This window comes from Hyperolius riggenbachi, chromosome 1 (assembly GCF_040937935.1).
Source record: "Hyperolius riggenbachi isolate aHypRig1 chromosome 1, aHypRig1.pri, whole genome shotgun sequence".
In the NCBI taxonomy this organism is placed as follows: Eukaryota; Metazoa; Chordata; class Amphibia; order Anura; family Hyperoliidae; genus Hyperolius; species Hyperolius riggenbachi.
In genome coordinates, this window is record NC_090646.1 from 139,685,776 (window position 1) to 139,703,280 (window position 17,505).

At 45.3% G+C, this 17,505-nt stretch overlaps 1 protein-coding gene across 5 annotated transcripts in view; it reads left to right on the forward strand.

Annotated features, from left to right (window-relative positions):
• MICU3 (mitochondrial calcium uptake family member 3) overlaps window positions 1-16,137 on the forward strand; it is a 175,305-nt gene extending 159,168 nt beyond the window's left edge. For all 5 annotated transcript variants that reach the window (XM_068278620.1, XM_068278616.1, XM_068278618.1 and 2 more), the window contains 3 exons: window positions 4,286-4,443; window positions 10,597-10,668; window positions 16,025-16,137. In XM_068278620.1, the coding sequence (XP_068134721.1) occupies window positions 4,286-4,443; window positions 10,597-10,668 (230 nt within the window). In that variant the 3' untranslated portion in view covers window positions 16,025-16,137. The remainder of the gene's footprint in view (window positions 1-4,285; window positions 4,444-10,596; window positions 10,669-16,024) is intronic.
• Window positions 16,138-17,505: the final 1,368 nt, after the last annotated feature.

Genomic DNA, 17,505 nt, shown 5'->3' on the forward strand with positions numbered 1-17,505 from the left:
ACACAGTTCAGAAGAGCTCACGAGAAGATTTTAATATATAATGAAGAGCAGCTTGAATAAAATGCTTTCAGCTTTCAGAGCAGATACACTGTACTTTGGGAACTTCTCATTTGTAAATGGACAAAAAAATCACTTGTGCACAAAAGCAAATATGGTAACTGTGTGGGTAATAAAAAATAGGAAAACGCATTTTTTATTGAATGTTATGTCAGAGTTTCCACTTTAAGGGGGAAGGCTCTGGGTCCCATAGAGCCTTCCCTGTCCTCTGTAGGTTCCCTAGTTTCCACTCTGTGTAACTCGGAAATCAGGCGCATCGGTACCAGGCATGCATGAGCTCAGATCCACTTGTCTTTGGAAGTACTCAGGGATGCCAAAGACTGCCGAGGAGGGCTGAAGATGTATTTGACCACGCCGGTCAAATAATTTTACCGTTACCTGGCACTGGAGCAACGGGGAGGAGAGAGGACAGTGAAGTCACACACCTGATACAAGCATGCAGCTAATCTTTTTAGATTTGTCATAGACATCTGATCTGCATGCTTGTTCAGGGTGCTGTGACTTAAAGTATTAGAGGCAGCGGATCAGCAGGACAGTCAGGCAATGTGCATTATTTAAAAGGAAAAATACATGTCAGCCTCCATATCCCTCTTACCTCAGGCTCCCTTTAAGATCCTTTAATAACTGCTTAAAAGTGTACCTGGTAGAATGATGCTGTCTCATAGTCAAAGGGTGGTCACACCAAATATTAATTTCATTATGTTTTTCTTGCTCATGCACTTTGTTAGTTGATACAACCGACCTAAGCGTTAAAAGGTGGAGGTTTTCCATAAAGTAAACCTATGTGAATGTTTTGGTATAAAAGCTGGCAGCACCGATGCCTGATATTATCAGAGAGTTTGAAGAATACCCCAGGAGACCCTGGTTTGTAGCCCCCCTTCTCATGAGTAAGGCCTCATCTCCCTCTGCACGATTATGGCCATGTTTTCCACAATGCACAAAGTTGCAATCCGCTGGGACATCAGAAACTGCATAGACCTTCTTCCATCCATACATTGCAGTTCACTACGGAATTGCAATGCATAGTTGCCTGCATTTCTGCGTGTTTGCAAAAGCAATCTCATTCATTGTGTGTTGCAGTGGCCGCGTCGCGGACATGGAAACAAGGCCTAAGATTTGACTTGCTTGTCAAGCAAGTTCTCATTAGCCTAGTAAAACAGCATGGACAGCTATAATATCCCAGAAGAAAAAAAAACACACGTATAAGTAGATAAATACTTGGTTTTACTTACATAACACATGTATTGTACTGTCCACGTTATGATTTCAGTGAATTTTATATAGTAAAATCCTAGGTTCTCAACGTGTGGTACGCGTACCCCAGGGGGTATTTCTGATGGTTCCAGGGGGTACTCGGGCTTGATAGACTTAACCAAGAATAACAAACTTAGGGTTTTAGAAAATTATAAATCTTATTTAAACAACACCAAATTAGTATTTTAGTTAATTAAAAGCAATAGTACATGATTGGAAATGTCATTAATCATGTACTACAAATATATTTGTCAAGAGGTACTGTGATAATGTTTACTACGCTAGGGGGTACTTGGTGAGTACAGGGTTTTAAGATGGGTACAAACCAATAAAATGTTTAGAAACACTGTAGTAAATAAAGAGAAAACTGTTCCTGGTATTTTCTATTTTGACTTCTGACTAAAGCCAATCCTGATGTCATTTCCTCCCTTACTCATTTTTTTCTCTTCGAGACTGCACTTTCATATCTAGGCAGTGAGAAGGTTCATGACGCTCTACCCCTAACCTTCATACCAGTCGGTGCAGGATCAGGCAAGCCAGGCCATAGTAGTAGAGAAGTACAAAAAAGGATCCGCAAGCCAGAGCAGGATGAGGTAAAAAATTGACGATCTACTTTTGGTGTGGGGTGGCCCCCCTGCTCTCCTGAGTGATTTCCTAACCTATGTCAACAGTAATGATCTGAATTTAAATTTCACTATGAGCTCGGATCCGATCAGAATTGATTTTTTGGATCTTACTCTCACAGGAAACCCCTCATTACACACAGTTACCACCCGTACCTTTCGGAAACCCACAGCGGGAAATTCCATCCTGCTTGCTAGCTCATGTCACCCCAGACACACCCTAAATGCCATCCCCACGGGGGAATTCACCAGGGCTGCACGAAACTGTTCGGATCCAGTTGATCTTAAACAGGAGTGCAACCTGGTGGAGACCAGACTTAAACAAAGAGGCTACACTGGAAGACAGTTGGCCGTGGGGCTTCAAAAGGGCACAAATAGATCACGTTCAGATCTACTGAGAAGTAGGGTTGTGAGGGGGGCCGGAGATGATCGGGTTACTTTTGTCACCGGCTACAGCCTTGAATTCAATAAAATTACAAGCATTATTAAAAAATATATTCCTGTGCTGTATCCGGATACAAAACTAAAAACCATTTTGGACAGGGGATGCCGTTTTTCTGCTAGAAGGGCCCGCACCTTGGGGTCCATCCTTTCACCCAGTCTATTTCGGTCCCCCTCCTCTTCCCGTACCCCAACCTGGCTGGCTACAGTGGGTTCTTATCCCTGCGGGTTCACCACATGCAACTATTGTCAGTGTCACAAAAAAAGCAACTCGATTTTTTCTTTTGCCCATAACAAAAGCTTTCCTATCAAACAGTATGTGAACTGCGATACCAAAAACACGATTTATGTTATCTCCTGCATGACATGTCGTGTACAATATGTGGGATGTACCACCCGCCACCTTAGAGCCCGCGTAGCTGAACATTACTGTGGCACAAATTGGAACACCTTTCGCAAGTCTGCGGTTTCCAAACATTTTGAAACAGTACATGAGAAAGATCTCTCTTCCTTTACTTTTCAGGGGGTGGAACGGGTGGTTTGTCCAATTAGGGGAGGTGATTTGCAGAGAATGCTTTCAAAACGTGAAGCCTTTTGGATTCATAGGCTGGGTACCCGTACACCACAGGGTTTAAACAAGAGATGGGACTTGAGCTTGGTTTACACATATTGAGCCCCTCTCTTTCCTCTCCTTAATTATACTTATTGTATTTAGATAATAATCTATGTGAATTGCTGTTGTCCTCTCCCCTCTCCTATCCATATACAACTTTACAGTTTGTCAGTGATAACACATTTTTACATCTTTTATATTTCATTTTCAATGTTATTATTGTATTTTTACATTGTATCCATTGGGGATGTATGTCTCTTTAAACAGGCGGTTTGTGTGTCCCCGGGGGTGGAGCTTTCTCTTCCCTGGCCTCACATAAATTCTCCTCATGTTCAGGTTCACTTTTAACTACGACTAAGGGCAGATGGTAGGCCCGATACGCGTTAGTTGATCCTGTGATTTTATTGCCTTGTCTGTGGATTTTTCTAATAAACATTTCAGCCCTTTTTTTACCTCATCCTGCTCTGGCTTGCGGATCCTTTTTTGTACTTCTCTACTTTCATATCTAGCTTGCTTTATAAACATGTGAGCACAGCTCACTGAACTGCCCTCAGCCAATCAGTGAGGAGCAGGAATGTGGGAGGGGTGTTGACAAGCTTCCTTCTCATAGGCAATGTACCAAATAGAGCCAGGCTGACTGAGATAAGATGTATTACAGCTGAAACATTTCTGATTAGATTGGAATGCTTGCAATGCAGGGTCGGGTTGCAGGCTGCATAATAAGACAAGACAAATAACATTTATATTGTGCTTTTATCCTGGCGGACTCAAAGCGCCAGAGCTGCAGCCACTATAGGCAGTAGTAGTGTTAGGGAGACTTGCCCAAGGTCTCCTACTGAATAGGTGCTGGCTTACTGAACAGGCAGAGCCGAGATGCGAACCCTGGTCTCCTGTGTCAGAGGCAGAGCCCTTAACCAGTACACTATCCACCATATTTTGTAGCTGACAATCCCTCTTTAGTGCAGGATCATGGACACTTGTAGTTCTACAGTACTCTTCTGTATGTATGAATGTATACATCCTTCCAACTACAAATGCTTTAACCACAATAGCAAGAAAAATCACCCTCAAGAAGGAGTTAATAATAGGGCACCTGTGTGTTCCAAACTTAGAGAAAACCCGTCTAGGATACGCTTATTTCTAATTCTAGTGCTCAGCTTGCTGCTGTTTGCTTCATTCATCCCATTGCCTCTCCATGACCAATTAGGATTTAAGAATCCTCAATGACTAAACAAGATGGGAGATTTTGCTATTATAATGATGGGGTTTACTCTTTTGATGTTTGGTTTCTCCACAGATGAGTTCAAGCGTGCCGTATATGTAGCTACAGGCCTGAAGCTGTCTCCGCACTTGGTGAACACTGTCTTCAAGATCTTTGATGTTGACAGAGATGATCAATTAAGTTATAAAGAATTTATTGGCATCATGAAAGACCGTCTCCATCGAGGATTCAGGGTGAGGAACTGCTTGTCACATTTTCATCACCTTCTATGGCCGTGACTGCTGAAAATCTAGCCCTGCTAGACGGGTTTCCCTCTCACATTTGAGAAGAAGTAGAAAACGAAATGGGGAGTAATGTGGTGGGCAGCCCTAGTGCAATAAATTGAAGAATAGTCATTGGATCACAACATACATTGTTTCAGCTGCTGTCTGCACTTATTGGAGACAGGGGAAGTGATTGGGGCACAGAATAAGTGGCTGTTAGCCCTCTCCATAGTATTACCCCTACCAGTGAAGAGGAGAGCATGAGGGTGAAACCAGCATTGTGCAGAGTGACAAGGGTAACAGGTGTGGACAAGACTGAGGCTGAACAGGGTAGTAAACAGGAGTGTTACAATGGCCCCCATCGCAAGAGGACACAGTGGCTGCTCTGAGGGGGTCCTGTATGTAGATAATGCAGAGCGGCAGTGGAGTGTTATACACTACCTGTTCCCAGTGGCAATACAGGTCCTCTTTATTTCCTCTTCTGTTTACAAGTGCCGTGCAGCCAGCCAATCACCATGTGGCTTCAGTCCCTGTAACATGACATGAGACTGAAGCTGCATGGTGATTGGCTGGCTGCATGGCACTTGCAAAGTGAAGAGGGACCTGTATCATCGCCGGGAGTAGATAATGTATAACGCTCTGCCAACGTTCTGCATTATGTACAGCACCCGAGCTCATGGACGTATCTGGGGTCCAGACAGAGAGAGCAGTCTGAGTAAACAGCAGAGTTCGACTTTTACTACTTTTAATACACCGGCTACACACCAGAGCTGTAGCCATGCACCCTCCAGCCTATAAATGGAGCCGCTAGCAACAACAATGTTATCCAGCGCTCACTGTATATAGTTAGTGTTAAACCCCAATTGGGGGAGCCTAGAGAGTGATTAAATGTCTAGAACCAAAAAACTGTATCACTCAGTCTCATATAAACACTTTTAATTTATTTAATGTCTGCATACAAAATCCCCCATTACCCCCATAAAACCGAGCCTTTGAGTGTATTTAAACCTGGCATACATAGCCGGCCATGTCACTCACACTGCACTCACAATCATCCCACACACTCAGAAGGTACACTCCCGGGAGTTATTTCAATTGCAACTGCAATGTTCATTAGATGTGTGTGGGCTGTAGTTTCAGATCCAACTTGCGTGGTCAATGCTATAAGGCAATTAGTGAATAGTCCCCGTTTCCTCCAGGTTGATGATTCACACTTTCCAACATATAAAGCCCTCAAATAGCAATTGAGTTCTAAGGACGAGCTCAGGGGGAGTGGAGTTAGGCATGCAGTAAGGTTAATCCATGCATAGGGGGCCCCCCAGGTGTTAGTCCGTTTCCCACAGCAAGCAAAAGCCTATGTGATTGTAAAGGGCAGCGTTCAGCATAAATTGCAACCTCTTCAGCCCAGATCTCATACACATTTGATCACATTGCCCGGAGGGCTCTCACCACCTCCTTGGGACAGTCATGTATTCCTGTGGACTCCTCAGGATTCCTCCGGCCACTGCTCGCCACTCCTCTCAACCCCTTCTCACAAGAGCTCCCCGTCCACGCTAATCCGGATCCATGCGCTTGCAAGACGCGCAGCGGGTGACGTCACCCCTGGCTCGTTTCCGTGACTAGTATCGCCCGCCCCTCGGGCTTCCTCAGACGGTCATGTGATCGGCACCGTCATGTTACTTTTAAAAGGCAGTCTTCCCTGTCGCATCTACATATCCCCGCCTCCACTCTCTACCCATTGGTTAAGCCTCCTCTCCAAAACAAATAATCGAGCAGTTCTCTTAGCAGCTTGAAACTCGTGATGTCAGTTAATTCTCCGAAAGTATTGGGCACATATCAGGATTGGCAAACTCCACACTTTACTCACAGCGTCCAATAGTAATAGCAAGAGACATACATCCTTTTATCTTGGACGCTAAATTAAGGGGAACTCCAACAATATGAGTATCAATAAAGAATCCCACAGCACAGTGTCAGCTCATCAATCACACGCACACATAACAAAACAAAAACAAAAATGTAGCAAAAAAGGGGGAGGGGGCAAGTGTCCACACATTCACAGACACCCCTCTTCTATCCAATCTCACTCACATGATTAAATGGGTAAAAAGGGAGCCAGAGGGAGTTCAGAATTCAGCCCTCTAGGGATCACAGTAGCTAATCTAAAGATCCAAGTTGACTCTATTTGACATAGCTGTCTGTCAAGATTTCCCCCCCTTGTTGGAATGGGCATCTTAATGATTCCCTTGAATCTTAGGGAATCAGGATCCATATGATGGAATAATCTGAAATGTAACCCCAAAGGGCTAGTCTCATCCCCCTCTTTAATATTCCCCACATGTTGCTGTATGCGTTGTTTTAACATACGTGTCGTTTTTCCAATGTACTTAAGTCCACAAGGACATTCAATCATGTACACAACAAATTTGCTCTCGCAATTTATAAAAGACCGTATATCATAGATTTTCCTTGATTGAGAGTCTGAAAAAGTACTTATACGGTCAACCAAATGGCACACCGAGCATTTTCCACATGAGAACATACCCTGGGGACGTGTTGAGGGGCCCAACCACATGCGTGATGATTGCATTGTGGTGGACCTAAACTCAGATCTCACCAACATATCACGCAGGTTGGGTGCCCTTTTCGCCGCCATATGTGGATAATCGCCAACCACCTGAATAATTTTGGGATCAAGTCGCAATAAGTGCCAATGCTTGGCCAGTAATCTTCGCAACTGATTCCAATGGGTTCCATACTGTGTAACTAACCGTATTACTTCACCCTTTGGTTCTTTCTTCCTCTAATCTTGCATCAGGAGTATTTCCCTTGGTGTCTCATTGCTACGTGACCTAGCCCTCTCTAATACTTCTCTATTGTAACCACGACGTTTAAACCGACCACACATCTCCTCCGCCTCCCTCTCATATTCTTCATCCCTACTGCAATTCCTGCGGACGCGTAACAATTGTCCCACAGGAATACCTTGCAGCAGGGAAGGAGGATGGAAACTGGAGGCATGCAGGAGTGTATTACCAGCGGTCGGTTTTCGATAAGTTTCAGTTCTGATTCTGTCACCATCTTTACTGATACGCAAATCTAGAAAACTGATCTCATGTCTGTCAATGACATGAGTCAGTACGATGTTTCTATTATTCATGTTTAGATGATCTAGGAAAACACCCAGTTCTTCCATACTTTTGGTTCTATAAATGGAGCCGCAAGCCTGTCAGGAAAGCAGGAAACATGGTCCTGGAAGATGCTGAGGATCTGCATGGGGTGGATGATGACAGCTTTGGAACCCTGTGAATTTTGTTGACAATAGAATTAAAGTTGACAAGAACTCAGATAATAAGTTGAATAAATACAAATTTAGATGCTCCATAACAAAATTGTGATGGGCCCCTGAACCTAGGTTCACTTGAGCAATGACAAGCAAAAGCTTTCCTACCAAATGCACATGAGTGGACATGGCCGTGTATACTCACATGCACTGTACAGTGCATGCTGCACTTGGACACAGAAGTCACAGGGTGGTGGTTATTTAAAAGGGTAATGAATACAGTACATCGAAAACCACAAACACAGGGAGAACATACCATGCAGATCATGTCCTAGCCCAGCACTTATTATTGACTAATATTGTCATCCCACATTGGTGGACAATGTTCAGGTTTGCTTTAAAGGACTCCCGAGGCAAATAAATAAATCTCTCTTTACTTACCTTGGGCCACGTGAGATGCTGTCAGGACGTGCCAGCATGTAATATGCTGGCATGTACTGACAGACATGTCACGTGATGCCCTGGGGCCATGGAGACCCGATGCAGAAAGCGGCGAGTAGGTGAGTATTAACTCACACCCTGCAGGGAGACAAGCAATGTGGCCCGCGTTCTGCAGCATACGGCTCAGGTTGCGCAAAGTTTGCCCAGCCCTGCTCTAAGGGATCCAAAGCGTTCCCTTTACATAGATGAGCCATAGCTCCCAACTGTCCCTCTTTCGGAGGGACATTCCCTCTTTGGGAGCCCAGTCCCTCTGTCCTCCTCATTTGTCCCTCTTTCAGGACTTTGTCCCTCTTTCTATGTAAATATATATATTTATCTACTAAAAAATAGGTTTGATTGACTCTAAACTTTATTTCCATCCTTTAAATTGATACATTACTAACTTTAAAATGTTAATGTGGAGGACAATGAACCAGGATAAAAAAAGGACCAGTGGGGTTTGAATTTTGAATTATAAAACAAGATATTTTTCTTATGAAGTTTTTATGGTATGCGTGACTAGGGGTGTGACGGGGGCGTGATCAGGGGGTGTGGCAGGGGCATGGCTTAATTGTCCCTCTTTCTCATCTCAAAAAAGTTGGGAGGTATGGATGAGCATCTAATTGTTTTTTCCAGGGTTGCTTCAGTATTGCATTAATACTTGTGGAGACTCTACCAGTCACACTAGCAGTGAGGTATCACCAGACCAATGGTCGATTCTATATAGGAACAAATAAATGTACTCCAGAACAGGAATCAGGAGGAACTAAAAGCTGCAGTCACAGACAGTAATTAGGCTAAGGGCAAAAATGTTTTGGATATAATTTTTCTTTGATCTTCTTGGAACATTTGTGTATAAACCATCCGTCCTTTCCAAAGCGGGCTCACTAACTATAAACATATCTATAATTTCACACTTTTAGCAATACTTTTAGTTACAGATGCATCTCACTAAAACTTTCAGTGCATGTAAAAAATACTTTGGTTTTGAAGAATTAGATATGCTGTGCTGCCACCCAGTGGTCAAAAATATTCTCAGCTCATACGCTACTTAGGAGAAATTCCACACTGTGGCAAGCCTCAGATATTTCTGCAGCCTATCCAATGATTATCCACATCAAGATGAATTCTGCAAGTAGCCATCTGGTCCTCTCTAGAATAGATATGGCCCTTTACATGAACCGTGAAGGAGCATGCACCATTAATATTCATCTTTGTGTGCAATAATAACACAGGAACCTGACTGCTTGAGTGGGCAGCAGCTACACTCCTGCTCTTGTTTGTATGATTTACAAAAGGAAAGTAAACTCAAGATCACCAGTAAAGGGTGACTGAATGTTTACTAAAGAAGCGCAGAATCTGGCTGTGCACTGGGACTCAATTGAATTCAGAGCCCAAATGCTCAACCCATATCATCAGAAGGAACACTGTATAAAGCGGGTTCTACACAGGGGCATAACAATATCTAGGGGGGGTCCTGCTCCTGTGCATTACCTGCTGCCGGGGGCAGGACAGGTCTTCTTTACTCCTCTTCACTGCACCTTATCACTGCACCATGCAGCCAGTCACCTTGCAGCTCCAGTCTCTGCATGACATGTGACATACATCGAGAGCACGGTGATGAGCTGCATTGAAGACGAGTGAAGAGGACCTGTCCTGCTGTTGGAAGCAGGTAATGTATAACTGCTGCTCTGCATCACAGTCGGATGACAAATCTGACAGGATTAGCTGCATGCTTGTTTCAGGTGTGTAATCCAGACTCTTATTTGCATTATTCTGATGGAACCACACTGATAACTCTCTGTGTGAACAAAACATTACAATATAATTGCATGGTTTTTGCTATGCCATTATATTATTTGATGTGATGGAGTGCAGTGTTTTACTGTGAAAGTAGAGTATTAAAAGAAATGTGCCAATGTGGCTAAGTGTACTGTCCCCATGACTATTATATTATGCTACTGCTGAATAACCTTTCATTGGATGATACAGATAAAAACAAATTCTGCAAACTGCATGAAAATGTCAGGCTTGCATGCTGCTTTGTTAACATGCACTCTGTGAGACTCTGAAGTGTCTCTTGTGTTCTGCAGTTTTTAGTGTTGCTTGTGTATAATGCTGCATGAGGTGAGTTTAGTTCTTGTCAGGTCGAAGTCTGACCCAGACCTTACTGAACCGTGGTACTGTTTGTTCAGTGCTAAATAACAGATTTTTTTTTCTCTGAAAAGTCATAATATCTGTCCTTCTGTGCTCACCATGTGAGAAACTAACCAACTACTTCTCTCTATATTGCATTTTTGTAACTGTTCTGTGGCTGCTGCACCATGTCTGCGTCTGCACACGTCTCTCCTGCTCCACAGGGCTACAAAACTGAGCAGAAATACACAACTTTCAGAGCCTGTCTGAAGAAGCAGCTCAATAGCACCAGATAAGTAAGTCACCTCTCTCTTCTACCTTCTCTGCTTGCATGATAACTATAGCTACTACATTTTATTATAAACCGTGTATTTTCTGGAACCAATGTAACAGCTAAAGCATCTCATCCAATTCTGTATCATGCCTGAAGAAGGAACTTTTAAAGAAGAACTCCAGTGAAAATAATGTAATAAAAAAAGTGCTTCATTTTTACAATAATTATGTATAAATGATTAGTCAGTGTTTGCCCATTGTAAAATCTTTTAAATCCCTGATTTACATTCTGACATTTATTACATGGTGCCATTTATACTGTTGGCAGGTGATGTAGCTGCTGCATGTTTTTTTTGGCAGTTGGAAACAGCTGTAAACAGCTATTTCCCACAATGCAACAATGTTCACAGACAGGAAACTGCCAGGAATACCATGGTCCTCACAGTTTCTTGTGGGAGGGGTTTCATCACAATATCAGTCATACAGCGCCCCCTGATGGTCTGTTTGTGAAAAGGAATAGATTTATCATGTAAAAGGGGGTATCACCTACTGATTGGGATGAAGTTCAACTCTTGGTCGGAGTTTCTCTTTATGTTTCAAAAGTTTGAGGTAACTCTTGTAGAATTAGTAATTAAGGCTGGTTTTACACTAGGATGCTCCTGCCGATTTCCACTGCAACGCAAAAAAAACTACAATCATACGAGATGAGCCTTTGGCAGAGTGCACCAACGGTCATTTGCATAGTGCCACCCGTCACTCAGTGACGTACTGCCTGCTAGGCAGGATGTACATCACTGGGATTCCCATCGATCCTCGTATGTGCACTGCGATACACCATGCTTCGTCGTTTACACGACCTGCGCGCCCATACACTTCCATTACCCCAAGCACCGTGCGTTAAATGCAGTGCTTGAGGTAACACACTGCAGGCTGTGCGCCCGGATTGTGGCATATGAGATACTTCTGGCGCATCGTGACGCAATGCCTTAAGTGTGAATGGCCCCACTCACTTGCATTGCCGTTGCGTCACCCTACGGTAAAACAGGGTAACGCAACTGATCCTTTCTTCATTCCTTTTCTCTACTACAAAAACATGTCCAATTGAAGCCCACTTATTTTTCTCTGGATAACTTAACTGCAAAACATTTGAAGCCCAAATTAAGGCTACAATAAAAACTGCATGGTTAGTGCAGACTAGTTCAGAACTCCCCTGCATGACTCACCTCCACCGTCTGCTGTTTTCCACAATGTTGGATATTTGTGGCCTCTTTCTCTCGTAGATAGCCATTTTTCATGTTGGTGCTAGGACCGTAGCGCTTCTCCTGCTTTCAGCTAGTCCTAGCTCCCACCCTCTAATGCATGTGTGCAGCATCTAGTGTTAGTCTGTGAAGAGCTTGGTCTGCTGGAAGTAGGAGAAGAGCTGGAGTGCACATGCGATACAGGAGTCTGGGAGGAGAGGAGAATGCAGATACCCTACACTACAGAAACCAGCAGGAATAAATAGTAAGACATGCAGGCCAGGGCAATGCTGAATGAAGGTGCACGGTATGTATTAACCCACCATTGTTCCATTGGGTGCAAGGTGAGTCAAAAGAGCGCTAGCCCTGCTTCCTTTGAGTTGTAGTTACTTGGGGAAGACTAATTTGGGGTCAAGCTATTGCTGAAACCAGAATTACATGGATTTCTTGAGAAATACCCTTGCACCACCACAGCCGTAATAACATTATGATGTATAGTGGCACCCAGGCCCGCCATCAGGGGGGGGACATCCGTGACTCCCGTCACGGGCCCCGGGCCTGCAGGGGGGCCCCATCCCCGCCGCGGCCCTGGCGGGTGCCGCCCGGCCGCCGCTCAACCTCCCCTGGCCGCTGCTCCCTCCCTCCATCCCTCTAGCCGCCGCCTCCGCCGCCCATCAGACCCCGATCAGGCAGCGACAATAGTGCGGGCGCTAGGACCCAGCGCCCGCACTGATATGCGGAAGTGACGTCACTTCCGCATATAGAGCGGGTGCGTCCAGCGGCCGCTCTTACTGGTCGGGTCGCCGCTGATCTTGAGGTCTGACGCTGCTGGCAGCCTGGCAAGGTAGGGGAAGCGGCGGCGGCTGGGGGGGGCCTCCCTGTCACTCACTCACTAGCTAAAAGGCCTCCCTGTCACTCACTCACTAGCTAAAGGGCCTCCCTGTCACTCACTCACTAGCTAAAGGGCCTCCCTGTCACTCACTTCCTAAAGGGGCTCCCTGGCACTCACTCACTAGCTAAAGGGCCTCCCTGTCACTCACTCACTCACTCCCTAAAGGGGCTCCTTGTCACTCACTCACTTCCTAAAGGGGCTCCCTGTCACTCACTCACTCCCTAAAGGGGCTCCCTGTCACTCACTCACTCCCTAAAGGGGCTCCCTGTCACTCACTCACTCCCTAAAGGGGCTCCCTGTCACTCACTCACTAGCTAAAGGGGCTCCCTGGCACTCACTCACTAGCTAAAGGGGCTCCCTGGCACTCACTCACTGCCTAAAGGGGCTCCCTGTCACTCACTCCCTAAAGGGGCTCCCTGTCACTCACTCCCTAAAGGGGCTCCCTGTCACTCACTCACTCCCTAAAGGGGCTCCCTGTCACTCACTCACTAGCTAAAGGGGCTCCCTGTCACTCACTCACTAGCTAAAGGGGCTCCCTGGCACTCACTCACTAGCTAAAGGGGCTCCCTGGCACTCACTCACTGCCTAAAGGGGCTCCCTGTCACTCACTCACTGCCTAAAGGGCCTCACTGTCACTCACTCCCTAAAGGGGCTCCCTGTCACTCACTCACTCCCTAAAGGGGCTCCCTGTCACTCACTCACTCCTTAAAGGGGCTCCCTGTCACTCACTCACTCCCTGAAGGGGCTCCCTGTCACTCACTCACTCCCTAAAGGGGCTCCCTGTCACTCACTCCCTAAAGGGGCTCCCTGTCACTCACTCCCTAAAGGGGCTCCCTGTCACTCACTCACTCCCTAAAGGGGCTCCCTGTCACTCACTCACTACCTAAAAGGGCTCCATGTCACTTACTACCTAACCTGGGGGTCCCTGTCAGAATCCAGGTGAGAGGTGTCTACCATAATAAGGGGGCATTCTGCCTATTTATGTGAAATGCTGTCTATTTATGTGCCTCATGACTGCTGAATTTGTCTTGTTGGGGGCCCAATGATTGAATTTTTACTTGTTGGGGGCCTCATGATTTGTTGGGAGCCTCAAGATTGCTGAATTTGTCTTGTTGGGGGCCTCATGATTGCTGAATTTGTCTTGTTGGGGGTCACATGATTGCTAACTGCGAGACTATGGGAAAAGCTGAATCATTACCATATGAGACAATAGCATTAAACCTACTTTTTTAGCTTTTTCAAACAGAAAATAAAACTGGGAGGTTCTAAAAAAATGATGGAGCACTTCCTCCTTCCGGCTTGAAGGAGGAAGTGCTCGATATCGAGGCTTGCAACGCGTCCATTCGGACACTTGCACCTCGTTGAAACGCTGGGCGGAGAGCGACGTTCTGGGTAATTAACCCCGCCGCATCTAGCCGCTCAGCTGTGGCAATTAGAGCTAACTTGAATCACGAGTATCCACCGTGGTTATTCGTGATTAATTTGTGGACAGCAAGCCTCCAACTAGCTCTGCCAACATGTAATGGCTATGCACATTTCTCACTTTGGGGGGGGGGGGGGCGGACTGATGATTTGTGAGGGGCCCCAAAATTTCTGATGGCGGCCCTGGTGGCATCCACCTATATTACCTGATCTGATGCTGAAGTCACCACAAGCCCTGCTATTAGTTGTTTTTTAAAGGGAATGTCCGAGTTACATGAAAAAAAATCTACTTTACCAGGGCTTCCTCCAGGCCTTGGCAGCTGTCCTGTGCTGTTGCCACCAGAACAGCCTGGGGGTCCCCTCTGGTGCAGATGCCGACCTCGCCAGGTTGGCATCTACTGCGCCTGCGCAAGAGCCGCTCGCAGTTGCGCTGATATCATCCGGAGTGTTCATCACAGGCGCAGGACTACTGTGTGTGTGCAGTACACTCCAGATGACATTAGCGCAACTGCAACTGGCGAGGTTGGAATCTGCACTGGAGGGGACCCCGGGCCACTGGCTGGGAGTGGAGCTGCAGCGAGGGCACAGGAAGGCTGCCAGGGGCTGGAGGAAGCCCCCGGTAAGTAGATTATTTTCATGTACCTCGGACATTCCCTTTAAGTAGCTGACAACTCATGAAATGGAAGTACAGTTGCATGCAATGCATCCTTTGACAAGCGCTGTCAAAGCCGCCTAGTGGGCCCCAGCCCTAAAATACATAGAGCATCTCCCTTGATTTATGGGGCTTTTTTTCCCCTTGAAAATCTTCAAGCTATCATAAATAGGACATAAATCTTCTGTCATCACACACCACATGACCACCACACCAGAAAACGTCAGTAGTGTGCAGTGTCTTCAGGAGGGCATTGCTTCAATGCCAAAGTGACATAGTATTGGGAAGGGCTAGTCTGTACTCCAGAACTTATCATGCATTTTACCATGTAGCCAATGCATTTGTCACAATTAAAATATCCTTTTTTGTATAATGTCTACTCTAACTTCAAACAACAATGTGAATTCACCGAGAACTAGGAATGGTCAATGGCATGAAAATAATGCAGAGTTGATGCAGAATTTAGCAAATTCTGTATGCAAATGAATGCAGCCTGGAAATGGACCAGTTAAATCTCATCAAGGAGGGGTTTGATTGGTCCACTTTCAAGCTGTATACATTTGCCTAAAGGATTTGCATAATCCTGCATCAACTCAGTATTATTTCCGACTCATTCACCATCCCTAACTGACACTGAAGAGTGATAATATTTACAAATACTGCAGACTTGCAATAAATCTTTTTTTTGGGGAGGGGGGATCCACCCTTTTGTGTTGACATTGCCGCTACCATGGAGAGGCAAAGCCCCACCCACTTTCTCCCACATGACTGCACTCACTCTTTAAAGTGTACCTGAGATCTCGTTACTGGGGGTATTTATACTTACTTGGGGCTTCTTCCAGCCACATGACTGGTGTGTGGGTTCCCTTACTGTCCTACTTGGCCGCTCCGTTGCCTGGTAATCTCCTCCGTTAATCTGGCCAGTCGTGCACTTCTGCACATGCGCGACCCGGTCATGCATGCACAGAATAGCGCGGCCATCCAGATTATTGGCGGGGATTACAAAGCAATGGAGCGGCTGGGGAGGACAGCACCTCATGGGGCTGGAGGAAGCCCCAGGTAAGTATAAATACCACCAGTAACAAGTTCTCAGGTTCCCTTCCATAACCACTATGAAGCATATAATGTTGCAATTGAAACATTTTCTGTTCTGATTCAAATGTCTCTGTTTCTAGGAGAAGCCAAAGCATGGATTGAAGGACTACTACACGTGTGTGACGTCTGTCACAAGAGAACACTTTCGAGCCTTATTCCGGAGTGTCCGCACCAGGGATTCGCTCAGATAAACTGCTGTTACACCATTTCCCCATGTGTGCTGCTTGAAGGCATAATCACTGGCAGACAATTGCAGCACCTCCGCCATACGTCTTACGGTGCTTGATTCACTTTTGTGCACTGATTCTTTTATGAGCTTGACTTTTCAAACACTCAGAAGTACAACAGCAGAAGGCATGCTTTTATTTGGATGCAATATATTTTTACATATTTATATTAAGTTGAAGTTCTATTTTAGAATGTTTTATTTTGGCTTTGGGCACTTTTTGTTGTTGCATGTTTTGCATAATGCTTCCAAAATATACGAGAGGCGGAGCTTCCTGTATCACAGCTATAGACTAGCATTGCTGCCCGCTCGTCATTAGAAGCCCCACCTCCTTGTCTATGTCTAAAGGTGCCCATAGGATTAGCAATTTTCCATGTCGATTCATAGCAGATTTGATCACTGTGATTGAATCTGGCAGTAAGTGATGCCCAACATGCCTTTCCAATTATATATTCAATTGATTTTCAATCGTATTGGTTGAAAGCTCTTGCTCGAACAGGGGAGAGAGCAGCGGTAGATCAACGGCCCATAGCGTGACATTGGATTGAGCAGTGCAGTGTTGTGGTTCAATAGATATTTAATAGATTTTATGTTGAAAATATCTACTTGTAGTGTGTAAGCTTTTAATTCCTCTTAGATCAGATTCTGATCTGAGAGGGATGTGTGATTTTATTATGTTATTTTATGGCAGCCAGTGTTCACCTTTTTTGGTGACTATACTGAGCACAGTGTATAAAGGGACACGACATCCATGTGCCAGACAATGCCCAGTGTGGCAGCGAGCTGCCTGTATGTGATACCGCCATATGTATGTGGGGTGTATCAAGGCTGTCAGACCCACACTGCCATGTATAATGGCTGTAAGCTGAGGCAGATATTGTGGCATCAGTGATGGTCAAGAGTGGTAGCCATGTATATCAGAAGTCAATGTAGCCATAGATATAAGATGATTTGAATAGTTTTGACTGAATCAGAAGTTTATTCTGATCTCTATCATTTCCCTAGGCCAGTACAATTGCTATCTGGCTGCACTGTCGGTTTCTCTTTACCTCGACTCCACATCAGCCTAAACATGTTCGCCTTACCAAATCAAGCGTTTGGGTATGCAGAAGCCAGGGGAGGACTGGCCAGGGGAAAGGGGGGAGATTTCCCCCCAGGCTGCCTCTCATTTAATGATTTAGGGCTGGTACAATGTCTGGGGAATTCAGGTTTTTGTATAAGGCAATGTGAACCACTAGGCTGGCTGAGGGAAATAAACGCCCAATTACAGAGCAATTAGAGGGTGGGCAAACTGGTAAATATACACAGCATGATGCAGAGCAGATGCTTGCCTAC